Here is a 26,862-nt window from a genome sequence, read left to right on the forward strand (position 1 = left end):
TCTTTATATTGAGTGAGTTGTATTGATGGAGTTTGTTAAGTAGAGAGATATCAGATTTCTATTCTTGGTTATGATTTTGTAAGTGCTGTAAAATCGGAGTGAATAATTATCACATAATAAATTATTATCAGCAATAATTATTCACTCCGATTTTCCCATTTGCAACTACTTGTGGTCGGCTGTGCATGCATGCACCAAACGTCATAAAATACTTAATTAAGGGATGGTTTCAGGTATTGGGTACAGGTATTGGGTATAGGTGGTGGACTTTAGGTAACTTCAGCCTTACTATGTCAGTATCTATAATCTATATATAGTATCTAATATAATATCTAGTATGGCAATATCTGCATGGCAGATAACAATTGGCACACTGATCTCAGAGGTCAAAATGAAACAAATATACGGCGGGGGGGGGCCCCCCCTTGCACTTCATAGAAATATTTATTAGATGATTTCACACAGCACTTGGATAAGTGAAATTGTTTAAATATTTACCGCTCTCGCACTTTGGGCAGCCCCTCTTAGAAGAGTGAGAGCTGCATTTGAGCTTGAGTCTCGATCACCTGCTGTGGAGAAGAAGTGATAGTTGAAGTGGGTTCACTTACTAGCGTAAACAAGAAACACTCCAGTAGCAACATTGTTTGACATGCTTTTCAGGTTTTAAATTGCAAGAGTACAATATTGTATGAGCTTGGTTAAGTGAACTATTAGGAAAAAAATGAACGTGAGTGGTATCTTGGGCCTTGACGACACACTTAACAAAAATCAATTAACCATGACAACAACATGTACAGCTGCCGCATATTAACAGCAACGAAATTCTCACCTCTGGGCGTACATATAGGCGGTCGATATACGCCCTTAATTGATTCTAGAAAGCTGGGGAACAGCGTATCAAGAGACTATTAACTAAAACACATGTACTGTACGTACAACCACTTTTTTAGGTACTGACTGGATCCTTGTCCTCTATGCATTGTCAATCTAATTTGAATTCAGCAATAATTATATGCATTAATTGCACTACTTAAAAAACCACACAAAACAAATTGTACTGCAATACAGCTAATACTGCAATATAGATCTACATCAGTTAACCTTTCAAGTTTCGTGTAAACTACTTAGTACAGGGACTGTTTTTCCAGGGAACTCTAATAACCACGACGACGAGTGTCCCTGGACCTCGATGGAGATGCACGTGATTTGGAGCGATTTGAAGAGGGTATAGAACGACGGCGGGTTGAAATACGTCGGGTAGACTCCTGTCGTCGAGAGCTAGATTCCTGTCGTCGAGAGCTAGACTCCTGTCGTCGAGGGCTAGACTCCTCTCGTTGAGGGCTATTGTCTCGTGGGTTTCCACGGAAGGTGTGAACCTGAGGGCTTGGATAACGAAAGGAAGTGTGGCCGCGAGGTTGTTGCACTTGGGATGAGTGTGTGTTAGAGCTGACACAGCACTTGAATGAGCCAGATGATTTACATGCATGTTTGACCGCTCCCACAGTTTAGGCAGCCCCAGCTAGAATGACGGTATTTTACCTAAGTCTCGATCACCTGTAGAGGAGAAGTGATAGAATCATTAAGTTGAAGTGGATTCACTTACTAGCGTGAACAAGGCAATCACTATAGAAGCACTCCAGTAGCAAGATTCTTTGGCATTGCTGTGACAGTTCAGTTTTTTCAATTGCAAGCATGTACAATTGAGCATGCATGCTTAGGAATGAACTGTTTAATAGAGAATGAAAGAATGGCCATGGCGACACACCTTAAAACTAGCCACAATTGGTTAGCAATTACAATACAGCGTATTTACACCATCAGCTGTAGTAGATAACAGCGACGACATTCTGACCTCTTAAGTACCTCAAGAATGTTTTGACTGAATGTAATGACATATTTATATGACAAAAAATGAGCTCATCTAAACGTTCCCATGAAACAAAGTCTAAGCACACTAACTAATCTAATACAGCAATTAAGGTTCAGTTCGGTTGATACAGTGGCACATGCATCCTAGTAATACTTTTTCCCGTTGTTTTGTTTTCCAGAGTCAGAGCTTGAACTGGAACCAGATTTGGAGGAATTGGAACCTGAACTCGATGATTTAGAGCTTGAGCTGGAACCTGAACGGGATGATTTGGAGCTCGAATCTTGGCTTGAAGAGTCAGAGCTCGATTCAGATCCTGTTGAGCGATTGCTGGTGCTATCATCAGAATGACTATCGCTTCTCGACTCTTCACTGACGCTGGATGAGTGTGTGTTAGAGCTGACACAGCACTTGAATGAGCCAGATGATTTACATGTTTGACCGCTCCTACATTTTGGGCAGCCCCAGCTAGAATGACGGCATTTTGCCTGAGTCTCGATCACCTGTAGAGGAGAAGTGATAGAATCATTAAGTTGAAGTGGATTCACTTACTAGCGTGAACAAGGCAATCACTAGAAGCACTCCAGTAGCAAGATTCTTCGGCATTGCTGTGACAGTTCAGTTTTTTCAATTGCAAGCATGTACAATTGAGCATGGTTAGGAATGAACTTTCTAAAGTATTTTATAGAGAATGAAAGAATGGCCATGGCGACACACCTTAAAACTAGCCACAATTGGTTAGCAATTACAATACAGCGTATTTACACCATCAGCTGTAGTAGATAACAGCGACGACATTCTGACCTCGTAAGTACCTCAAGAATGTTTTGACTGAATGTAATGACATATTTATATGACAAAAAATGAGCTCAACTATAAACGTTCCCATGAAACAAAGTCTAAGCACACTAACTAATCTAATACAGCAATTAAGGTTCAGTTCGGTTGATACAGTGGCACATGCATCCTAGTAATACTTTTTCCCGTTGTTTTGTTTTCCAGAGTCAGAGCTTGAGCTGGAACCAGATTTGGAGGAATTGGAACCTGAACTCGATGATTTAGAGCTTGAGCTGGAACCAGATTTGGAGGAATTGGAACCTGAACTCGATGATTTAGAGCTTGAGCTGGAACCTGAACGGGATGATTTGGAGCTCGAATCTTGGCTTGAAGAGTCAGAGCTCGATTCAGATCCTGTTGAGCGATTGCTGGTGCTATCATCAGAACGACTATCGCCGTTGGACTCCGATGATTCACTGACACTGGAGTCGGATTTTGAGTCATCAGAATTGACAGCCTTCTGACAGCAATGTTCATAGTGATACCAAGAACTACAGGCATAGCCATAACCACAATATTTGTTGCAGCTGTAGCGGTCCCTGTAACAACGCACTGGGTACGCCTCTGCCACCTGTGATAAAGAAAAGTAATCTGTTTATCAAATTAAGCATAGGATATGTTCGGCTACGCCTCGGAGTAACCACGATAGCGGAGGATATGTGCATATGGGTGCATATCCTCCTAGTAGGTGTGGTATATCTGACTTATACAACGTAACCGCAGCACTATATAAAGGACCTCCCCCTAGCAAAAATTCAATCCACGATGCAGACTGTAAAAAAAAAAAAAAACTATACCGGATTTTGCAGCCGTAAAAGAAATAGCTGAGCAAGTGTTGTGCATTCGACGTGTAGTTGCAAGCTCTTTTTGGCTAAAATGTATCTAAACCACGCCCATGGACCCAGGAGGCTTAGCCATCTTGTTGGAGAGCAGCTTTCGTGATTCTACCGTCACTTTGTAGTCTTAGTTCCGTTAAGCATGGATCCTTTCTGTTTGCTTACTTTCGAAAAAATTTGAAAAACACCTTGAAAACTGTGCATGCCTGGGGCTCGTATGTATATTATCATACAGTTATTTACCAATGAGACAGTGACGTAAGGGTAAAATACAACACACGATCATTGGCAGGCAGGCACGCACACACTCACACACATACTCACCAGTGTCAGAGTAGCAAGAGCCAGGAGGGTTACAATAATCAGTCGAGCCATTTTGAAATCAGCGGTTAGCACGGAGTACACTGAGCATGCATGTGTCAATCTAGCTTTTATAGCCTGAATTGAAATTGAATTATCAAGTGCACCTTTAATTAAGAGCTCTCCCCTCAACAAACATTAATTTAAGAGTCCTGATGACAATGCTCTCGCCTTTGTTGTAGAGGGCTAAACACACATAACATGTAGTGGCTACATCGGGAGCTAAATTGAAAGTGTGTACACAGTTCAGAGTGACTAAACTAGTTAGCCGGGGATCATAAACATTAGCACTTTGGTGTACAGTAACACATGCTAACAGCTGCTAGGTTAAGAGTCCTGATGACAATGCTCTCGCCTTTGTTGTAGAGGGCTAAACACACATAACATGTAGTGGCTACATCGGGAGCTAAATTGAAAGTGTGTACACAGTTCAGAGTGACTAAACTAGTTAGCCGGGGATCATAAACATTGGCACACTTTGGTGTACAGTAACACATGCTAACAGCTGCTAGGAACAATGAAGCTATTCTGTTGGTAGACACACACACTGTCAGGCACCATTCCAATAATAACAATTCCAATTTCTAATGGATAGCAAAGATAAACACAATTTCCCATGATTTTATAGTCATAACATATCACGTACCTTCCAGCTCAGCATGACCCTTGAGCGAGATGACGATGCTCATCCTGTATCTAGTTTACTCGGGGCACCATGAATTGTCATTTCTGCAAATGGATTAATCTAACTAACAGTGTGACCACCTCTTATAATGAAAGCACCGCAGGTGCTGATGCCTCGGTGGAGGTGTCAAAGCTACATAACGTAAAGCTACTAGCAATAGACACATTATATCATAATGCAATATTTTGCTGTGCAGGCAGAATCTAGAATCACAGAGAAACTGAATCTAGAATCACAGAGAGAGTGGATATAATTATGAGATCAATTTTTGTTAAAAAGGATCGATGCCAAAAGTCCAAGTTAAAATTAATAGTTGCATCAGCAGAGCCTTGCAGCTCTCTTCTCATTCTTGTAGCTATACCCAATAGCTAGCCTCAATTCCAGGCCGATTAAAATACGGCCTGGTACCTATTGCATGGTGATAGTGCGCATGCGTTAGTTTATTCTCCAGAATCTGGGGAATCCTCTTTTTCTTTCTCTCATCCATTTTCTATCTATGTGTACATCAGCTTAACTCTCTATTGCGTTGTTCCAGAAGGCTTTCACACTAGTCTGAAGTCAGAAGAGGCTCTCATCTACCTCTATGACAGTTGTATGGTCAGGATGTCTTACCTTGGATCTGTGCATGCTACGGGAAGTGTATGGTGCTCTACTTACGAAGACAACCCGGCTATAGGACCATCATAGACGTGATGAGAGCCTCCAAACTAGTGTTCAAGCCTTCTAGACCAACGCAATAGTTGGCATATAAGCCATAGGTTCACGGAACTCTGTCATGGAGATAAAGTATTACGGGACATTTTTATTCTTAGTAAAGGGACTAATTTACGATATAATTTACTAAGGTTTTACGTTCGTAGCATGATTACCCATATTCTGGGTAATTTAAAGCGTATGCGCACTGTCACTCATGCAATAGGTACGGGGCCGTATTTTAATCGGCCTGGAATCAAGGCTACCCAATAGCTAGCGTTCTAGTGCAGAGCTAACTACTAACAGCACTCAGTCTTCTACTACTAAGTATACAGTAGCAATACTCCATGGACAAGTTTTTCTACACACTCTTTTGAAAACGCTGCACTGGCATTCCAAGTATAAAGCAAAACTATAGGCATAACTCTGAGAACCAAGCATTATTTGCAAATCCACGAATGAAAACATGACTAAAAGCCCATTAGAAACTCTTACTTGCACTTTGTTGATCCTTGCTAGCAGTCTACACAGACACACACACACACAAACACAGTATCATCTGCGCATGCACACTGAGGCATAATGAAAATTCAGCACCGCAGGTGCTGCATGATGCCTCGGTTGATGTGTCAAAGTTACCTAACATAAAGCTACTAGCTATTGCTAATACACACATGATATATATCATGTATGAAGCATGAGGCTAATCACAGGGAAATTGGGCATGATTGTTGCAATGCCAAAAGTCTAAAATTAATGGCTGTTGCATTGTCAGCAGAGCCTTGCAGCTCTTTTCTCACTCTTGCAGCTACCAATAGCTAGCGTTCTAGTGCAGAGCTAACTACTAAGAACAGTAAAGGTAGTCTCATGAATCAGCCGCACTTGGAAAGTCCGTCTGAGCACTTTAGTATAGAGGTCATTCCACGATGGAATGTTAATTGTCATTACGTCAGTGTCAAAACCAAAAGAATTTAACGCATGCAAAAGGTCAACTGCGAACGCTTGACTAGCAGCTATGAATTTTTGTTTGGCTTGCTCCAAGAACGTTGCTAAAAGAACAAGAAAATGTTGCACAGCACTATTGTGCAGTCAACTCAACTTACTATAGCTCTTTGACTGGCTAACAGTAGTCACAGTTAGGCTGATTAGCGGCTAGCTATAAATGCGTCCTACTGTATAGAACGCATACGCTTCTTGTCATTCTTTATTTCCTTTAATTTTGTCAATCTTCGATCTGATTGGTCAGGTCGGAATTCCGACCTGGCCAAAAAAGTTATGACTAAAGTGCTCAGACAGACTTTCCAAGTGCGGCTGATTCATGAGACTACAGTAAAGGTAGTCTCAACCAGCAGGATCTAGTGTGTTCAGTACAGATTTTTCTAAACTACAAAAGCCTTTTACATGCAGTGATTGTAAATTAAAGAGGGACTTTCCCCAATAAAAGGTACAATCAGGGGTTTCCCCATTCTACAAGAGGGATTTACCCCTGCAAGGAGAAACTACTGCACAAGGCTACCCTTACAAAGCCAAATCTTAGTGTTTACCCCTCAGCTCCATTAGTCATTAGTCCAGCTCCTACGTATGTCTTCTCTCAATACACTTTTACCACAAGAGTTCAATATGGCTGCCATGCCATGGAGGCCAAGGGGGCTGAACTAACTCCTCCTCTCACTAATTTACGTTGCGACCACGTTGTTCTCTGGAAGAAGGTGCCGACTCGACTGTAGTATTTTCGAGGAGAGACCATGACCACTCATCTGCAGCCTTTGCTGGAGCGACAAAGGCACCCCTTCCCTCCGAGAGAGCCTGTCAGTGAAGAAAAGCTGCAGGAAAAAGGCAAATGAGTTAAAATGATAGATTAACTATTATTGCAACTAGCATATTAAAGCAAACTACGAGAGATATAATTTACATATTAAGTGTTAAAGATAAGTCTTATTTTATCGTAACATTTTAGTCCGACAAGCGAATTCTTTATAGATGATATTTTCAATCCTAAATAATCCCCACCCATCATTTAGCTCGGAAATGGCAGCAATTGCAGTCCAAGCGTTACAGCGAGAAACGAAAGTTTGGTTTCGTGGAAGCTCAGAAAGAAGATATGCCCCCAGAGCATGTTCGTAAAATCATCCGTGACCATGGAGACATGACTCATAGGAAGTTCCGGAATGACAAGAGAGTGTACCTAGGGTGAGTAGTCATGACAGTTGCATGCAGTTGAGAGAATTTCGCAAATTGTAGGCGTCAATTTTCGCGTTAATATCTGCATTGTAAAATAAATTACTTTGTATTGTGTCAGAATGAGTGTGTGTGGGTGTACGAAACTATTATACTGACCATTGGTATAATTAGTCATCAAATGCAGTAAAACTTACTTGGAGTGCATTGATTATAGACCCCTCTCCTCTCCCCTCAGGGCGTTGAAGTATATGCCTCACGCAATGCTCAAACTCTTGGAGAACATGCCAATGCCATGGGAACAGATACGTGACGTTACTGCACTGTATCATATCACTGGTGCCATCACCTTTGTCAACGAGATACCCTGGGTTGTCGAGCCTGTCTACATCGCTCAGTGGGGGTGAGTTTATAATTATGTAATAGATAATAATCACAATAACGCATGAGATCGAGTATTTTATGAAATATACAGGCACAAGCGAAACAGTGAAGATTGCATAAAACACGAGGATTCTCATACTATAATTATGTGTTTTACATCACGACGACCCCTAACTAAATTGTGCCTCGAGTCTAAGCGACCGTGTAATAAATATAACTTGGAAAGGACTGTATGACTTTTAGTACACCCTTGTAACCTTGACAATGTGATATACATGTACCGTATAGCGTGACATTTTCAAGGCACTTATGTTTTCGTGGAATGGCCATTTCGTTGCACAATGTTCGTGGATGACTGCTTACCGGAAGCCACGCCTTTAATCTTTGCACGTTATAGCAGATAATTCTAATTAAAGAACAATTTTCGTAGACTTTATTTTCGATAAAATTGCTAACCCACAAAATCAGTGAAAATTAAGCCCCTCGAAAATGTCGCGCTATACGGTAATTTCATTTTCAACCCTTACATTTGTTAATTATACCTCGGAGCATAGCCATAGGTAGCCTCGTCCCCACACCACTTCTTGTTCAGGTAAGCAGTAAAAACTGCATTGCATGTACATGTACAAACTAGAGCACTAAAGTGCTAACCCTCGGCTGTTTACCTGAATACAACCAATAAATAGTAGTATGTATGAAGCATGAAGCTGGCTAAGTAGCAAGTAACGTGAGTAATGAAATTCTATAAACCCTTTTCCTTGTTCCTGATACAGGATCACTTCAGCTGTAAATACGTACCTCGAAAAAAGGACGCATGTAGCTAGCTAAAGGCCAACATGCAAGTTCAAGCTTCTTAGCTTTTGCTCGCTTTTATTATTTTGAAAATGAAGCTTTAGCATCAAAATCTGCCACTTTTAAAACTAATAACTTGTAGTGTGGAGTCTATCCATGCTGTAAAGGCAGAGTTATGACATCCAGATGAGTAGATTCAAAATACACAAACAAACAAACCAACGGACTACTATACCCGCTGGCCGCGGCACGGCCTCGGGTAATTAAGTGCTCTAATTACATGCATGGCCTACGTGATTGGCTATATACGTGTATGTTGTGAATTTACTCCTCTACCATGTAACTAACTACAGTAGATCTAGCCTACTAGTTCTAATTGTGCGTGAAACTGTCTACCCCACAGTGGTGTGTGTGCATGATGATATAGTGATTGTACCAGTGTGTACATCATGTGCCCCTCCCACCCCAGGACCATGTGGATCATGATGCGTCGTGAGAAGAGAGATCGGCGTCACTTCAAGAGAATGCGATTCCCTCCCTTTGACGATGAAGAGCCTCCCCTTGACTACGCTGACAATGTGTTGGACGTAGAACCCCTCGAGGCAGTACAGATGGATCTGGACGACGTTGAGGACGCATACGTCCACGACTGGTTCTATGATCACAAACCTCTTGTGGGATCAAAGTGAGAAGATTATGAAGTGGTGTCTTTTTTCAAACCTCAATCACAGAACTTTGCTTCTTTTATACCTGACTATATGTAGTACCTACGAGGTGGTTATTTTTTTGTCTAGAGATGGCTAGTACTGCCACCACCGACCGATCAGTGTGGGCACATCCCGATTAGGCACTTCCCATGTACTGTACATAATTACATATAATACTTGTATTATGTAATTATTCTCTTATTTCAGGTATGTGAATGGGGCCACCTATCGGAAGTGGAACCTGAGTCTGGGGATCATGTCCACCCTCTATCGCCTTGGAAACCAGCTACTCACAGATCTAGTGGACGAAAACTACTTCTACCTTTTTGACCTCAAGTCGTTCTTTACTGCCAAAGCTCTTAACCTCGCCATCCCAGGGGGTCCAAAGTTCGAGCCTCTAGTCAAACACACTCAAATGATAGGGTGAGATTAATTATGTAATTCTAGTGATTCTAGTGATACTCCAGGACAATTTATTTTAGTTTTGTTAGTACTTGTATTAAATTCTCCCTCTTCCAGAGACGAGGATTGGAATGAGTTCAATGACATCAACAAGATCATCATCCGTCAGCCTGTTCGTACGGAGTACCGTATTGGCTTCCCTTATCTCTACAACTCACTGCCCAATCATGTCCACCTGTCATGGTACCACACCCCCTCCGTGGTCTACATCAAGACAGAGGACCCTGACCTCCCAGCATTCTACTTTGACCCCCTCATCAACCCCATCTCACACAGGCATGCCTCAAAGGTGCGTGTATGTGCTTTACCCCCCCTCCCCTGTACTCATAAAGTGTTTTTGTTCCATGCCCCTTGTATTCTATAACATGTATTTGCAATTATGTGTGGGGTGAATTCCAACCCCTTCACTTACCAGTGCTAAAGTAATCTGTATTAATTATACCTTGAGGCGTAGCTGCACAAGGGATCCTGTAAAGCTGACTGTGTGTGTGTGTGTGTGTGTGTGTTCCAGTTGTAACTGCTCAACGGTTGCAATGCGACGGAAACTAACAGCTTCTATAGGCTTTTAGCCACGTTCTCTTGGATTTTGATTTGTGGATTAGCAAACTAAAGTTTCTTTCTCGAGTTATGGCTAGTTTGACTCACATTGAAGGCCGTTGCAGTCTCTTCAGAATCTTTCATAGCATCATCTGTTCGCACAAGATTTCTATTCAAGATATAAGTTAGCCTTGCACTAAAGCGCTAGCTTTTTGTTAGCTACAAGAGTCAGAAAAGATCTGTTAAAGCAGCTAGCTATAGTAGCCATTTGTGAACTTGATCTCTTTGCAGACACACCCTTTAATAATTATATTCCATGTATGTAATGTGCATGCGCGTGAATGACCATGCATGTCTGTGAGGCTAAGATTACTTTTACAGTAAAGGGCATTTTTCAAGCGTTTGTTTAAGGTTTGGGTATTGTGGTCACTCATGAATATTCATGAGTTTTATTCTGTCAGCTTTTTCTCTTTTGCATTGTATGATTATCAACTCTATTGCTATTGTTTTGTGTAAGAATGCCATGATTATAAAGATGCATGAACGAGACATGAGGGCATCAAAACCGCGAGTATATAGACTATTTTTGCGTCAATTTATAAAGCAGTAAGTACTTTCAGCAAGCTTTATTGGTATCTATATGTAGCTAAGTACCTTCCAGAGGGCCAGACGAAGAGATATCCGTTGTAAAAATTCATACGGGGTGAGTAAAAGCTAAGAGTATACAGTAAGTATCTAAAAATACACACCAACAGAGAGCTTGGAGGGGGGAGAGTGTGTACCCATCTTGGCTTCTTCTGTGTAGTTGAATATAACGTGGTTTAGGTCACATGAGTTAGACTTTTATGGGAGTATTCCTGTGTGATTCTTTGCATACACACATTTGGCCAAGGAGATTTTACTTTCGTACCAAATACGTATATTTATCACATGATTGAAATTATGAATGGCAATAACACAATGTACTTAGATCATAGTTATGTTCAGTTGACTTGCATGTATTTCATGTGTGCATGTGGTGTGTTCATTGTACAATCAATTTGTTGTATATATAGCTATAATTATTTTCTAGTTGTATTTGTACGACATAATTATGTGCTCTATGGTTCACACGGTTGAGAGAAAGCAATGTTGGCTGATTGAACACTGATTATCCACAATATTATTTCCGAGTTCAATCTGAGGCTAATGGCTTGCAAATTGCTGAGCTGCACCGCGCCTGTCGTACCTTCTCTGACTTTGAATGGCTTTATAAATGGCATATATACCCAAAACATATAATAATTGCTTAAATCTTTGCCACAATTTAAAATTAATTCTGGTGTACATGTACACATACATATGTAGCTCTTAATGTATACTGTTCAGTGGACTGTGCATTTTTCTACAATGCTAGTCTTGTTGTCCCAGGTAGGAGGAGTTGGGGAAGTTCCGAAAAGTCCACCACCGTGTAGTACAGGGTTACTTGGAGGGCGCACTTGTTGTGGCATGATATACTCACTGCTTCCGAGGCTCCCTCCTAGCACAATCACATCCATTGTCGTCGTATCTTGTACGGTTACCACGGTAGCATTGTAGCGAGCACTCCTCATGTAGCCGGCACTCTCCCAGGTGTCAGTGTCAGGGTTATATCGTAACACGTCAGATGTTGGTTGATTGTATTTGTCTCGCCCTCCGAAAGAAAAGAGAGTATCTTTTATGGCATGGAGAGTTGATCCCACGTACGTAGGACTGGCACAGGCTGTTGCAGATTGTATTTCTCGTTTGGGGGGTAGCTTTGTTTGGGAACTGAAGCCGAGCCCAGGAGTCATTGGTGTTGAAAGTCCCTCAAGTTTCGAATCTGCAGCCATTTTTAGTTGTGTAGTCAAAGTTAATTTGAATAGCTTTTCTCCAGCGTGAACAAAGAGGGTTCCACCAACCACTGCTGCAGATTTGAGAGGGCTTGATCTGATCTCACAGATCTTCTCCCACTTGGAATTTAGGCCGTATGAGAATACAGTGCAGTTAGTGTGTTTGAGGCGAGCTCGTTGTAATCCTCCGGTGTATAATCCTCCAGGTAATCCTCCGGGGAATAATCCTCCAGTGTATCTGTAAGAAGCTGGTGTTAATCCTCCTAGTGGTAGTCCTCCTCCTAGCGGTTGTCCTCCTCCTAGCGATGGCTCTCCTCCTAGTTGTAGCCCTTCTTTTAGCGGTTGTCCTTTTCTTCGCTCTCCTCCTAGCTGTAGTTCTTCTTTTAGCGGTAGTCCTCCTCGTAGCGGTGGCTCTCCTCGTAGCGGTAGTCCTCCTCTTAGTGGTGGCTCTCCTCCTAGCTGTAGTCCTTCTTTTAGTGGTTGTCCTTCTTTTAGCGGTAGTCCTCCTCGTAGCGGTGGCTCTCCTCGTAGTTGTAGCCCTTCTTTTAGCGGTTGTCCTTTTCTTCGCTCTCCTCCTAGCTGTAGTTCTTCTTTTAGCGGTAGTCCTCCTCGTAGCGGTGGCTCTCCTCGTAGCGGTAGTCCTCCTCTTAGTGGTGGCTCTCCTCCTAGCTGTAGTCCTTCTTTTAGTGGTTGTCCTTCTTTTAGCGGTAGTCCTCCTCGTAGCGGTGGCTCTCCTCGTAGTGGTAGTCCTCCTCTTAGCGATGGCTCTCCTCCTAGCTGTAGTTCTTCTTTTAGCGGTTGTCCTTCTTTTAGCGGTTGTTCTTCTTTTAGCGGTAGTCCTCCTCGTAGCGGTGGCTCTCCTCGTAGCGGTAGTCCTCCTCTTAGCGATGGCTCTCCTCCTAGCTGTAATCCTTCTTTTAGCAGCGGTTGCCCTTCTCTTAGCGATGGCTCTCCTCCTAGTCCTCCTAGCTGTAGTCCTTCTTTTTGCGGTAGTCCTCCTCGTAGCGGTGGCTCTCCTCCTAGCGATAGCCATTTTCTTTGCGGTAGTACTCCTTCTAGCTGTAGCCTTTGTCCTAGCGATAGCCCGCTTCCTAGTGACCCTAATCCTAATCCAAAGTGTTGCTCTTGCTGCACTGGTGATTTGAAGTCGACAACAGAGTACAGGTTGTTGTTGTCACTGGCAATCATTCGTGGTCCGCTACCCTCGGACATATTCAGATCATTAAGTGCTGTCCACTGGCATAGTTTGGGATCAAACGTAGACACATCTCCTATCTCAGACATCGTAAGAATATGGCCGTTATGAAGGGTCAAGGCAGGAGTATGGTTGAAGCTTTTGTAGGGTGATTTTGGCAGCATAGACCAGATATCATGTTTGTTGTGATAGAAAAGTGCTGTATCATCACTAGCTAGCACAAAGACATAGTCATTCCATTGGACGGCTGATGTTCTCGGTAGGAGGAGGGCGGTGTTGTTCAGGCGTACCCAGTTAGTCAGAGTCACCTTCGATCTCTTGGAGGTTGGAGAGTATGTATCCATCCTGACTGCTTACGTGTAGTTAGCAAACCATGTGGTTACTAGGTCACATGAGCCCGTTTTGAGGTTTTTAGGGAATTATTCCTGAACCCATACGATTCCTCTGTATAGACATAAATGCACACACAACCATGCCTGAAAGTTTCCTGGTGTTGTATGGTGGCCTTTATGTTTGAATTCATGTGTGCTAATCATGCACAGCGCAGCTTGTAACACTCGTTTTTGAAGTGCTGACAAATTATATTTTGTGCTTTCATAACCCCTCCCCTGCTCCTCCCCCTCAGGTGAGTGAGCCAGAGCCGGAAGAGGACGATGAGTTTGTGCTCCCTGAGATTGTGCAGCCATTCCTATCTGACACGCCCCTCTACACGGACAATACGGCCAATGGGATCAGTCTCCTCTGGGCACCACGCCCCTTCAACCTACGCTCCGGAAGGTCAGCCCACAAACTGGGTGTTTTCGTGTTTTCGAAGCTAACTTTGATGGTCTGTAACTTGTTTTAGGAACGTCTAAAGTTAAAAGATACATTAGTAGCTTATGGGTATATAGTGCTACACTATAATTATATGTATGGTGTGCTTTAATCAGTGAGATTTTCTGGTCCAAATTTTTCATTTTCTGAGGGGAGCGGTGGCTGTATAAGTGGGTGCATTGGTGTGTAATATAAGTCTTGACCCCCCCATCTCCAGGTGTCGCCGTGCACTGGATATCCCCCTGGTCAAGACGTGGTTTCAGGAGCACTGTCCCTCAGGGCATCCCGTGAAAGTGAGGGTGTCCTATCAGAAACTGCTCAAGTGTTTTGTGCTCAATGCTCTCAAGCACAGACCTCCCAAAGCTCTCAACAAGAGGTGTGTGTAGTAACCTCACTCTCACTCTCTGGGGCATACGTGTAATTACATGACTATTGTACAGGGAAGGCTATTGGGGTAGCAACCAGAGGAGGTACGACATCCGCGTGTCTTAAACACACACATTCCTTATTATATTGAACTTTGACCTAAGGAATGTGTGTCTAAAACATTTCCTTTGACACGCGGAAGTCTTACCTCCTCTGGGTAGCAACTCTAGTGTTGTGTGGTTGGAGGTGTGGTACATCTATACGTACATTGTACCTACACTGTATAATATATATATTTATTGCTTTTTAATAAGTGCTGACATCAGCGTTTTACATTCAAATTGCACAGGAAGCGACTCATCACCAACTGTGCAGATATTTTTCCATATCGCACACCCGGAAGTATTATTGCACACTTATTATTGCACACTAGGAAGTGATTCTTATTTGGAATAAAACGTTTTCAGCAGTGAGAGAACAAGAAAAACATAGTTTACACACTTATTATCATGCATTGCAATGTTTATCAGTCTCTTTTCTTGTTTTCTGATGCTCTGTATCACTTCTGTGCTCTTTTGCAGTGAAGCTGAGGGTCAGGAGGTTGTCAGTGTTCATATTTAATGCATCAAACAGGCATCAGTGTTGGGACCGGGAGTGGGTGCTTTGAGCGGAGTATTGCACATGTAGAAGTGTACTGCACCACCATATAAGCCTGTTCAGGCTTGTATAAAGTCGTTTTTTGGCTTCAAAAACGGTTGTCACACTTTTCTTCAGTTATAGCGGTGCATGTTTCCTCTTCTGATACACTGGAGCATGATAGAAAGCAAGCACATGCTGTTTATCCTTCAGAACTATCCATTTTCAAAACGGGTTGCTGGTTGTCAACGTTTTTCTTGTCTTTTTTTCTTGTCTGTTCTCTATAAAATCTTTAAGTAGCCTTCTGCAAGCTCTCTTGGTGTTCTAGAGTCTTATTTCTTTGTCTTTCTAGCTGTTTTCTTTCTCTTAAACTCGTCTTCAACTGGGAGAACTCAATTTTGTTGCTACGCATTCTTCTGGTTGATAAAGCAACCGCACGTTGCGCATGCGCAGATTCAACCTGCATTTTGGTTGCCAAGCAATAAATGCATTATCCCATGGATACTGATGATTATCACTCGTCCGTGCCTAGTAACTGTCACTCGTGCCTTGCAGGCACTCGTGCAGTTACTGGCACAGACTCGTGATAATCTTCAGTATCCATAGGATAATATCATATTATACTGTGCATGTAACTCTCGGTGTATGTTAGTTGGTGTGTGTGTGTTTGCAAAGGCTGTCCATTAATTTTGATTATAAATGTGTCAAATAATTGTCTCTCTGTGTGTCTGTGTAGGTATCTGTTTAAGTCTTTCAAGTCTACAAAGTTCTTCCAATCCACTAAACTAGATTGGGTGGAGGTGGGGCTGCAAGTCTGTCGTCAAGGATACAACATGCTCAACCTGCTCATCCACAGGAAGAACCTCAACTACCTCCATCTTGACTACAACTTCAATCTCAAGCCTGTCAAAACTCTCACAACTAAAGAGCGAAAAAAGAGTCGTTTTGGAAACGCTTTTCATCTCTGTCGAGAGATTCTACGTCTCACGAAACTTACGGTCGATTCCCACGTTCAGTATCGCCTTGGCAACGTCGATGCTTTCCAATTGGCCGATGGGTTGCAGTATATATTTGCTCACGTTGGTCAGCTGACTGGGATGTACCGCTACAAGTACAAACTCATGCGGCAGATACGAATGTGCAAGGACCTCAAGCACGTTATCTACTACCGATTCAACACAGTGAGTCTAATTATGTGTTCAATAATCTACTGCATGTAGCGAATTTAAAGTTTAAAGTGTCCAATTTTATTTCACTCAATCTTCTGTATATACATGTACATAAATATACAATATGGTTCTTTGATAGCTCAGTTAGGTGGAGGCAGTGGGGAAGAAAGGGGAAGAGAATGTTTTTAACTGATTGCTTTTCTTCGTGCGCTCGTGCAGGGCCCGGTTGGCAAGGGACCTGGTGTGGGTATCTGGGCTCCTGGCTGGAGAGTGTGGGTGTTCTTCATGCGTGGTATAGTCCCTCTCCTCGAGCGTTGGCTAGGCAACTTGCTCTCCCGTCAATTTGAGGGACGACACTCGAAGGGCGTGGCCAAGACAGTTACCAAGCAACGAGTGGAGAGTCATTTTGACCTTGAGTTGCGAGCGGCTGTGATGCACGATATTCTGGACATGATGCCTGAGGGCATACGTCAGAACAAGGCCAGAGCCATCCTGCAGCATCTCAGTGAGGCATGGCGATGCTGGAAGGCCAACATCCCCTGGAAGGTGGGTTACTTGTTGTTGCTGTGTATGCCTTTAATTTGTGTGCAGATTATATATTGAATACATTGTAGCATTTTAGCTCACTGACTTTAACTGTCCATAACTTGAGTGTCTTCGAGCATTATGCAATCTATAGCGTATGTGTGTTTTTAATGCTTTCATTACTATCAGTGCTATCAGTGTGCTTTAGCTAACAATGCAGTGTCTATATACATGTGTCTACAGCCACTCACGTAACTGAATCTGTTCTGTTGTTGCGCGCTCACCCACCCCCCACCACGTATAAGGGGTGTGTTAGCCTCGAATCCACGCCGATTAAAATACGTATTTTAAACGTTGTCTGTGTTGTACAATGTGTACCCCTACATAAACCCACGCCCCCTCTCCCACCAGGTTCCCGGGCTGCCCATCCCCATAGAGAACATGATCCTTCGTTACGTCAAGTCCAAAGCCGATTGGTGGACAAACACGGCCCATTACAACAGAGAGAGAATCCGGCGCGGTGCCACCGTCGACAAAACCGTCTGTAAGAAGAACCTTGGTCGATTGACACGTCTCTACCTCAAAGCCGAGCAAGAAAGACAACACAACTACCTCAAGGATGGTCCATATATAACCTCCGAGGAAGCCGTGGCGATATACACGACGACCGTCCATTGGCTGGAGAGCCGACGCTTTTCCCCAATCCCCTTCCCCCCACTCTCGTACAAGCATGACACAAAGCTCCTCATACTGTGTCTGGAGAGGCTCAAAGAAGCGTACAGCGTCAAGAGTCGACTGAATCAGAGTCAGAGGGAAGAGTTAGGTCTCATTGAGCAGGCTTATGATAATCCTCATGAGGCATTGTCACGTATTAAGAGGCACTTGCTGACTCAGCGAGCCTTCAAGGAGGTGGGCATAGAGTTCATGGACCTATACAGGTGAGAGGGCGGGTGTGGGTGGGGGCTGTGTGTTGCGCTAAAAAATAAGTAACTGCTTTTTCTGACCAGAGCATTATGTGTGTGTGTTTGGGTTCAATATACTCTTCTATCATGTGATGGTCATGTGATTTCCTCCGCCAGTCACCTTGTCCCTGTGTACGATATTGAGCCCCTGGAGAAGATCACTGATGCATATCTTGACCAGTACTTGTGGTACGAGGCGGACAAGAGACGATTGTTCCCACCGTGGATCAAACCAGCTGATACTGAACCACCTCCTCTCCTTGTGTACAAGTGGTGTCAGGGTGAGTAACTGGTAGGGGGAGGGGCATGGCTACAAGGGGTGTAAGGTAGAAGGTGTTAGTGTTTATCAGATGCGCTAGCAGTTAAATTAGTATCCTCGAAAAGTAGCCGCGGCTTTGTGTGGTTAGAATACAGTATCTAATAAAAATGTGTAACTGCTCAAAAATAGGTATTGGTTGCTATTGTACATGTGGCTTCATAAAGGTACAGTCTGTACAGTGTACATGGTATGATGTCATCATCCCACCCTCCCCTCCGTCCGTGCAGGTATCAACAACTTGCAGGATGTGTGGGACATGGGTGAGGGAGAGTGCAACGTCATGATGGAGTCACGATTTGACAAGCTCTATGAGAAGATGGATCTCACTCTTCTCAACAGATTATTGAGGCTCATCGTTGACCATAACATTGCCGACTATATGACAGCCAAGAACAACGTCGTCATCAATTACAAGGTAACCGTGACGATATAACCATTATATCCACACGTCTAGCTGTAACATGTATATACAATCATTTATATCGTATGCCCCTCCCCTCTTAACTGCCACGCCCCCTATCCCCAGGACATGAACCATACCAACTCGTACGGGATCATCCGTGGTCTCCAGTTTGCCTCCTTCATAGTGCAGTACTACGGGCTGGTGTTGGACCTCCTGGTACTGGGCCTGCAGCGAGCTAGTGAGATGGCCGGACCCCCTCAGGTGCCCAATGACTTCCTCTCCTTCAAGGACGTGGAGACTGAGGCCAGCCATCCTATTAGGCTCTTTTCACGTTATGTGGACCGCCTCCACATATTCTTCAGGTTCACAGCAGAGGAGGCGAGGGACCTTATCCAGCGGTGAGGGGGTGTGGTAGCTAGAGTACTGTATATTGCTTGATAGAGCATTTATCATGTACATGTACATGTACAGTGAAGCCTGTTTATTGTGGTCATAATACAGCCAGGTTAATGGGCCTTCCATAGCATGTGTTTCAACCTGCTTCATTACATTGCTACTGGTTTGACTACAACAATCTGGATATTGTGTTGCCTTTTAATTGCTGTACACTGACCCCCTCTCCTCCTACAGCTACCTGACTGAACATCCTGACCCTAACAACGAGAACATTGTCGGCTACAACAACAAGAAGTGCTGGCCACGCGATGCTAGGATGAGACTCATGAAGCATGACGTCAATCTGGGTAGAGCTGTGTTCTGGGATATCAAGAATCGTCTCCCTCGCTCCATCACAACCGTCCAATGGGAGGGCAGCTTTGTGTCCGTGTACAGCAAGGACAACCCCAACCTCTTGTTCAATATGAGTGGCTTTGAGTGTCGTATTCTGCCCAAGATCAGGACCACTTTCGAAGAGTTCACTCATATAGACGGTGTCTGGAACCTGCAAAATGAGGTACATATATTGTACATATTCTGTCTTGAATGCTTTTCTACTTAGACTAGCGTACTCAGCTGTATATATCTTATATCCAAACAAAAAATGTTAACGTCGAATTGGAGTAAACCCCTGGACTGTAGTTACTGTAGCCCCTCCCCCTCAGGTTACCAAGGAGCGTACAGCACAGTGCTTCCTACGAGTGGACGATGAGTTTTTTGGACGATTCCACAACCGAGTGAGGCAGATTCTAATGGCGTCCGGTTCCACCACCTTCACCAAGATTGTCAACAAGTGGAACACGGCTCTCATTGGTCTCATGACATATTTCAGAGAGGCGGTGGTCAACACCCAAGAGCTGTTGGACCTGCTCGTCAAGTGTGAGAACAAGGTCAGTCATCCCTGGTGGTGGTCGTGGTAATTATACATGTATGCCCTCTTATTATTGTAGTACGTACGTGTTACAATACTAAGTACTATTATGCATCATGCATGCTCACCTCATGTAATACACTTCAAGCTATCACTAACATGCAGTTACATACCCCCCACAGTCACGTATACCCCCACCGTTACATATATTCCCACCCCCTCTACCCCCCCACAGATCCAGACCCGTATCAAGATTGGTCTCAACTCCAAGATGCCCAGTCGATTCCCCCCTGTCGTGTTCTATACCCCCAAAGAGTTGGGGGGTCTGGGCATGCTCTCCATGGGTCATGTGCTCATCCCCCAGTCTGACCTCCGCTGGTCCCAACAGACTGACCAGGGGATCACTCATTTCAGATCCGGTATGAGCCATGACGACGACCAACTCATTCCAAATCTGTACAGGTGCGTTTAGGGAAGAAAGAGGGAGACAGTGGAGAAGAATCAGGGATATTGGGAAGAAAAGGGAGGGAGATTTGGGGATAGTGGGGGAGAAGGGAAAAGACTGCTGTACCTAAGTGCATACATACACCCTGTACATGTGTCTGGAGAGTTTATGTTCAAGAGTTCCCCCCCCCCCTCCCCCTCCTCTAGGTATATCCAGCCGTGGGAGAGTGAGTTTATTGACAGTCAGCGAGTGTGGGCGGAGTATCGTCTCAAGAGGGCAGAGGCCAATGCTCAGAACAGACGACTTACTCTCGAGGATCTAGAGGACTCGTGGGATCGTGGTATCCCTCGCATCAACACCCTCTTCCAGAAGGACAGACACACACTGGCCTATGACAAGGGATGGAGAGTGCGTACTGACTTCAAGCAATACCAGGTAACACACACAGCTGGGTAGTGTATGTCATCATGTACTGTGTGTCATAGCAACAGGAATAGCCTGTTCTATAGTTGAGTATGCAAACCTCGTACTGTACCATATATGTACATGTACATGTAACTAATATACAGTAACAAGTACTGTGTAGTCGTAGGACCTGTTGTGCTCCCAGCTCGCTGTGTGTACATGTACTGCATTTATACGTATACAGCTTCATCGCAGTACGTTACATACAGTGTATATATCACAATTCTTCCCCTCCCCCCTGTAGGTACTCAAGCAGAACCCATTCTGGTGGACTCACCAACGTCACGACGGGAAGCTATGGAACCTCAACAACTATCGTACGGACATGATCCAAGCACTGGGCGGAGTCGAGGGTATCCTGGAGCACACCCTCTTCAGAGGAACGTACTTCCCTACCTGGGAGGGTCTGTTCTGGGAGAAGGCCAGTGGCTTCGAGGAGTCCATGAAGTACAAGAAGCTGACTCATGCTCAGAGGTCTGGACTCAACCAGATCCCCAACAGAAGGTTCACACTCTGGTGGTCTCCCACCATCAACAGGGCTAACGTGAGTGCATGGGTGTGGCATGTAATCGAGTGATGTAATAGTTACTCCACAGGCTAGGCGTGAGTGGATGTGGCATTTAATGAAGTTTTTTTTATTAATTTTTTTGCTTATTTTTTTATTGTTGTTTTTTTCATGCTCCCCATGTTCATTGTTTCCCTACCCCCTTCCTGTAGGTGTACGTTGGTTTCCAAGTGCAGCTGGACTTGACCGGTATCTTCATGCACGGCAAGATCCCCACTCTCAAGATATCTCTCATTCAGATCTTTAGAGCTCATTTGTGGCAGAAAGTGCACGAGAGTGTCGTCATGGATCTCTGTCAGGTGAGGGTGGGGTGACCACACCCATATTGTAATAGCTGTAACTATTTAGTCGATAAAAGTGCAGCGTTATAGCTAACAATGGGTGGGGTGTGTACTTTCTGGGTACACACCAATTACGGTCCAAAACAAATTCTGTAGCTCTAATGATGATCTCACAACTTTTAAACAGTTCCATTTTTTGGCAAAGACCATAGCCTCAGCGGCTAATAATTTGATGGTATACCACATGTTAGAGCTCCCTAAGAGTTACAGAATCGGACCTTCCAAACTGGAGTACTTAACGAGCCTCAAAGTTGATACCCTCGCTCTAGCCATTATGATGTCAGACCTACAATAGACATAAAAGCCATCCTTTCTCTCTCCCTTCTGTACAGGTGTTTGACCAGGAGCTAGATGCGCTGGAGATAAACACGGTCCAGAAGGAGACCATTCATCCCAGGAAGTCCTACAAGATGAACAGTTCTTGTGCTGACATCCTTCTCTTTGCTACCTACAAGTGGAATGTCTCCAAACCCTCTCTGTTGGCAGACACAAGGTAGGGAGGGCAATATTGTACCAGGGGGTGTTGTATTGTAGAATAGGTAAAGATCATTATAGTAAGATAGTTGCCTCTGTATCTGCTTATTAAGTATAATATTATTGTTTGGAGGTCCAATTCATATGCTCCATATGCTCCAAAGCTATTCTGTTTCACCTGCTCGTGCATTTTCATTGTTTTGAATTAGATATGGATTATGTTTTTCATCTCCCCCCTCCCCACACACACACGTAGAGATGTAATGGATGCCACGACGACCCAGAAGTACTGGGTGGACGTGCAGCTGCGTTGGGGGGACTACGACAGCCACGATGTAGAGCGCTACTCTCGAGCCAAGTTCCTCGACTATACCACAGACAACATGAGTATCTACCCCTCCCCTACCGGTGTCATGGTCGCCATTGATCTCGCCTACAACCTGCACAGGTAGGGGGTAGTTAGATGACCCCCCACATAGTGGCACAGAGCACATCTACATGTACCTCAAAGTCAAAGGTCGTACATGTATGTACCTTTAGTCATACAGTTTTACAGTACATGTACCGTATAGCGGTAATTTCGTGGGGCAAAATATTCGTGGTTGTCGTGGTTGAAGCTCTGACCACGAACCCATGAATGAAGCGACCTTGCCTACCTTTACCTGCCGTGCAAGTACATGTAGTAACCATAAAAATATTATCCACGAAGTGACTAAATATTGCTCAACCTCAAATGTTTTGCCCCTCGAAAATTACCCGCTATACCGAATTCGTTGTTTGGATCACACTTGCAAATCCCCATTCCATTCCATGCAGTGCATTTGGGAACTGGATCCCTGGAATGAAACCTCTCGTCCACCAGGCCATGGGCAAGATAATGAAGGCTAACCCCGCCCTCTATGTGTTGAGGGAGAGGGTTCGTAAAGCCCTCCAGCTGTACTCCAGTGAACCCACTGAGCCGTATCTCTCCTCCCAGAACTACGGAGAGCTGTTCTCCAATCAGATCATCTGGTTCGTGGACGACACCAACGTGTACAGAGTCACTATTCACAAGGTGAGTGGGTGTGGTCTGAGTGTACATATGTTGACCTCTTGTACATGGGGGTCATTTACTGTATGAAAATGCGAAATGCGAGTGCTTTATATATAATCAACTCGACAGAATGTATTGATTGCATTTCTGTGCCTGTATTTGGAGAAGGTCTTTAGTATAAAGTGATAAACTAAATGTTTAGTAAAAGAGACTGTACTGGGCATGTAGATTATATAATCTCAATTTTCTGTCAGTACCCCTCCCCCTCCTCCCCTGCTAGACATTTGAAGGTAACCTCACCACCAAGCCCATCAATGGAGCCATCTTTATCTTCAACCCTCGTACTGGACAACTGTTCCTCAAGATTATTCACACGAGTGTGTGGGCGGGACAGAAGCGTCTCGGACAGTTGGCCAAATGGAAGACTGCCGAAGAAGTGGCCGCTCTTATCAGATCTCTGCCAGTGGAGGAACAACCCAAGCAGATTATTGTCACTCGTAAAGGAATGTTGGACCCTCTGGAGGTAGGTGTGGTAGGAGACTAATCACTAGGTGTGGTAGGAGACTAATCATTACCCTTTGTTTCGTCAATCGATGGATTTGGCTAGTGAGCAATTTAAGCATACAATGTACATGTACATGTACGTGTCATGTGATAGACCTTCCTAATAGTTTTTGAATTGTATTATGGCAAGTCTGCTCCTGGTATTGCCCTATATAATGCTGACTGCAACACTTTATTTGACCTCAGGTGCACTTGTTGGACTTCCCTAACATTGTGATCAAAGGCAGTGAGTTGCAGCTGCCCTTCCAGGCCTGCCTCAAGGTGGAGAAGCTGGGTGACCTCATTCTCAAGGCCACAGAGCCACAGATGGTCCTGTTCAACCTGTACGATGATTGGCTCAAGAGTATCTCCTCCTATACTGTAAGTTATCCCCCCCTTCCCCTTGTGTGCGTGTGTGTGTGTGTGTGTGTGTGCGTGTGTGCGTGTGTGTGTGTGTGTGTGTGCACGTGTGTGTGTGTATGCATGTTCTGTTCATATCAGGTAAACTGTTATTGCAGTACCTACATTGTACATGATACATGCACTTGACTAAGTAGTAGAAACTGGACACTGTGATAGTCTTTATTTTCCCTAAATGCATTTGTATATATAAGAGGTCGAAATTTCCTAAGGTGATGTGTAACTTCACACCCCTCCCCCCACCCATGCATGCCCTCAGGCATTCTCTCGTTTGATTCTGATTCTGCGAGCCCTCCACGTAAACACAGACCGTACCAAGGTCATCTTGAAGCCGGACAAAACCACCATCACGGAGGCCCATCACATCTGGCCCACCCTCACTGACGAGGAGTGGATACGTGTAGAGGTGGCCCTCAAGGACCTCATCTTGGCAGACTATGGCAAGAAGAACAAGTGAGAGCTTTATATGGTTATTGTGTTGTCCTTTTAGTGCAAGACTTGAAGTGCTTGTCACCGTATGTAGTAGCTGTCTGATTGTGAGCAGGATGTAGCTCTTTAGGAATAATTATGATTGCTACACACGCTGACACTGCCTAACCCCTCCCCTCATCCCACCCCCTAGTGTGAACGTGGCATCCCTGACACAGTCTGAGATTCGAGACATTATCCTGGGAATGGAGATCAGCGCTCCCTCTCAACAGAGACAGCAGATTGCAGAGATCGAGAAACAGACGAAGGAGCAAAGTCAGATCACAGCCACCACCACTCGTACTGTCAACAAACACGGAGATGAGATAATCGTCACGACAACCTCGAATTACGAGAGGACAACATTTTCGTCCAAGACAGAGTGGCGTGTGAGGGCTATATCTGCCACTAACCTTCACCTCAGGACCAACCACATCTATGTCTCCTCTGACGATATCAAAGAGACGGGGTTCACTTACATCCTCCCCAAGAACATCCTCAAGAAGTTCATCATCATCTCCGACCTTAGAACCCAAGTGAGTGGTTACAAGTAGCAGCTATATGCATACAGTACATGTACCTGTACTACCTCAGTGCACATTAATTTTATTGTATAATTATTATGCATTGTAATGCTGCTGTAATAATGTGTAAGTGTGTAGTCTATAAATCAACTGGTCTTTCCCACAACCTAATTTATAATCATTATTTTGACTTGAGCAAGAGCTGTGTATAATCCCCACCCTGCATACAAGTAATAGTACAGTACATGCAAAGCCATAGTGTCTCTGTGTCTCTATGACTACACTGTATGTAATGTAATGCACTGATCCCCCCTCTCCCATCCTTATCCCACAGATTTCTGGCTACCTGTACGGAGTATCCCCACCTGACAACCCTCAAGTCAAGGAGATACATTGTATTGTCATGGTACCACAATGGGGCACCCACCAGAATGTACATCTGCCACACCAACTACCCTCCCACGAGTACCTCAAGGTGTGACATTATTATTAGCTTACATTGAGTACTCATGTCCCAACTTTGGGATATCCTTGTACACTGTACATGTACAGCTTTGCTGATGTTGGCTGCGTGCTCGTGTCCCAACTTTGGAATTTCCTTAAAATTGCATTCTGCTGTACACTGTAAATGTACATCTTTGCCGATTGTTGGCTGCATTTGCTAATAGCTCAATAGTCATATCCTTCCCAAGGCCATGCATCCACTGTTGCACTATAAGCTGTTCATTCCCATAATCCCATTCCCCATTCCCCTATTCCCAGGACATGGAGCCACTGTTGCACTATAAGCTGTTCATTCCCATAATCCCATTCCCCATTCCCCTATTCCCAGGACATGGAGCCACTGGGCTGGGTCCACACACAACCCAACGAGCTCCCTCAACTCTCCCCTCAAGACGTCACTGCTCACGCTAAAATAATGGCCGACAATCCTAACTGGGACGGGGAGAAGACGATAGTCATCACCTGCAGCTTCACTCCTGGTTCTTGCTCACTCACTGCCTACAAACTAACACCCTCAGGCTTTGAGTGGGGTAAGAGCAACAAGGACACGGGCAACAATCCCCATGGTTACCTGCCCTCGCATTACGAGAAAATTCAGATGCTCCTCTCTGATCGATTCCTCGGGTTCTTCATGGTACCTGCTCAGGGATCATGGAACTACAACTTCATGGGTGAGTGGTATCTGGTTGCAATGAGTCTGACCGGCCATTAGTGTGGGCTGAAGTAAATAGAGTTGCCCCTAGTGATTACGACAAGGTAGTCTTGGGATTATATTTTAAACATTCTTGTATTTTTTAATCAGCTACTCTGTTCACTGCTACTGACATTTTTATTGTACATGTAGATAGGGGGATCCCCTTGTTGTGTTAACCCCTGACCCCTGCAGGTGTTCGCCACTCTGCGACCATGCATTATGAGTTGGTGCTGGCCAACCCCAAAGAGTTCTACCACGAGGGACATCGCCCCGCCCACTTTATGAACTTCAGCTCGGTTGAGGACATTGAACCAGTAACAGCTGACAGAGAGGATATGTATGCATAGAGACACACTAATGAACTGAACTGCTGTTTGCATGACATTGAAATCACATAATTTATACGTAATTATAATGATTTTGTTGTACATGTACATGAAATTAATTATGTATGTGGTATTAATCGTCAAACGAAAATCATTGGAACATCGTGGGTGTAGGTGA

General features: G+C 44.2%; 4 protein-coding genes across 5 annotated transcripts in view; 1 reads left to right on the top strand and 3 right to left on the bottom strand.

Annotated features, from left to right (window-relative positions):
• The window catches only part of LOC135339652 (serine/threonine-protein phosphatase 6 regulatory ankyrin repeat subunit B-like), a gene marked incomplete in the record, with an annotated part of 1,209,744 nt that overhangs the window by 376,701 nt on the left and 806,181 nt on the right, over positions 1-26,862 (bottom strand).
• Positions 1,874-6,941, bottom strand: LOC135339821 (osteocalcin 2-like). Its single transcript, XM_064536103.1, has 4 exons — positions 6,823-6,941; positions 3,865-4,629; positions 2,420-3,275; positions 1,874-2,370 (listed from the first exon to the last, which is right to left on the bottom strand). Exons 2-3 carry the CDS (start codon positions 3,913-3,915, stop codon positions 2,835-2,837), a joined length of 492 nt encoding a protein of 163 aa, XP_064392173.1. The 5' UTR covers positions 3,916-4,629; positions 6,823-6,941; the 3' UTR covers positions 1,874-2,370; positions 2,420-2,834.
• Positions 6,932-26,835, top strand: LOC135339628 (pre-mRNA-processing-splicing factor 8). 2 transcript variants are annotated; one of them, XM_064535781.1, is made up of 30 exons: positions 6,934-7,114; positions 7,300-7,468; positions 7,695-7,859; positions 9,102-9,317; positions 9,547-9,762; positions 9,859-10,090; positions 14,009-14,160; positions 14,414-14,572; positions 15,935-16,379; positions 16,587-16,913; positions 17,304-17,830; positions 17,972-18,135; positions 18,401-18,588; positions 18,700-18,974; positions 19,207-19,528; positions 19,677-19,901; positions 20,118-20,344; positions 20,534-20,762; positions 21,037-21,336; positions 21,510-21,656; positions 22,031-22,191; positions 22,429-22,620; positions 22,989-23,226; positions 23,486-23,728; positions 23,956-24,129; positions 24,428-24,621; positions 24,791-25,172; positions 25,495-25,635; positions 25,993-26,335; positions 26,551-26,835. In XM_064535781.1, exons 1-30 carry the CDS (start codon positions 7,024-7,026, stop codon positions 26,703-26,705), a joined length of 6,999 nt encoding a protein of 2,332 aa, XP_064391851.1. In that variant the 5' UTR covers positions 6,934-7,023; the 3' UTR covers positions 26,706-26,835. The 2 variants fall into 2 exon arrangements, with proteins under 2 accessions (XP_064391852.1, XP_064391851.1); XM_064535782.1 differs by lacking the exon at positions 26,551-26,835 and having other exon boundaries at positions 6,932-7,114; positions 25,923-26,220.
• LOC135339674 (uncharacterized) lies at positions 11,560-13,771 on the bottom strand. The gene has a single exon (XM_064535906.1). The coding sequence runs from the start codon at positions 13,725-13,727 to the stop codon at positions 11,703-11,705; it is 2,025 nt and encodes a 674-aa protein (XP_064391976.1). The 5' UTR covers positions 13,728-13,771; the 3' UTR covers positions 11,560-11,702.

This window comes from Halichondria panicea, chromosome 8 (genome assembly GCF_963675165.1).
Source record: "Halichondria panicea chromosome 8, odHalPani1.1, whole genome shotgun sequence".
NCBI lineage: Eukaryota > Metazoa > Porifera > Demospongiae > Suberitida > Halichondriidae > Halichondria > Halichondria panicea.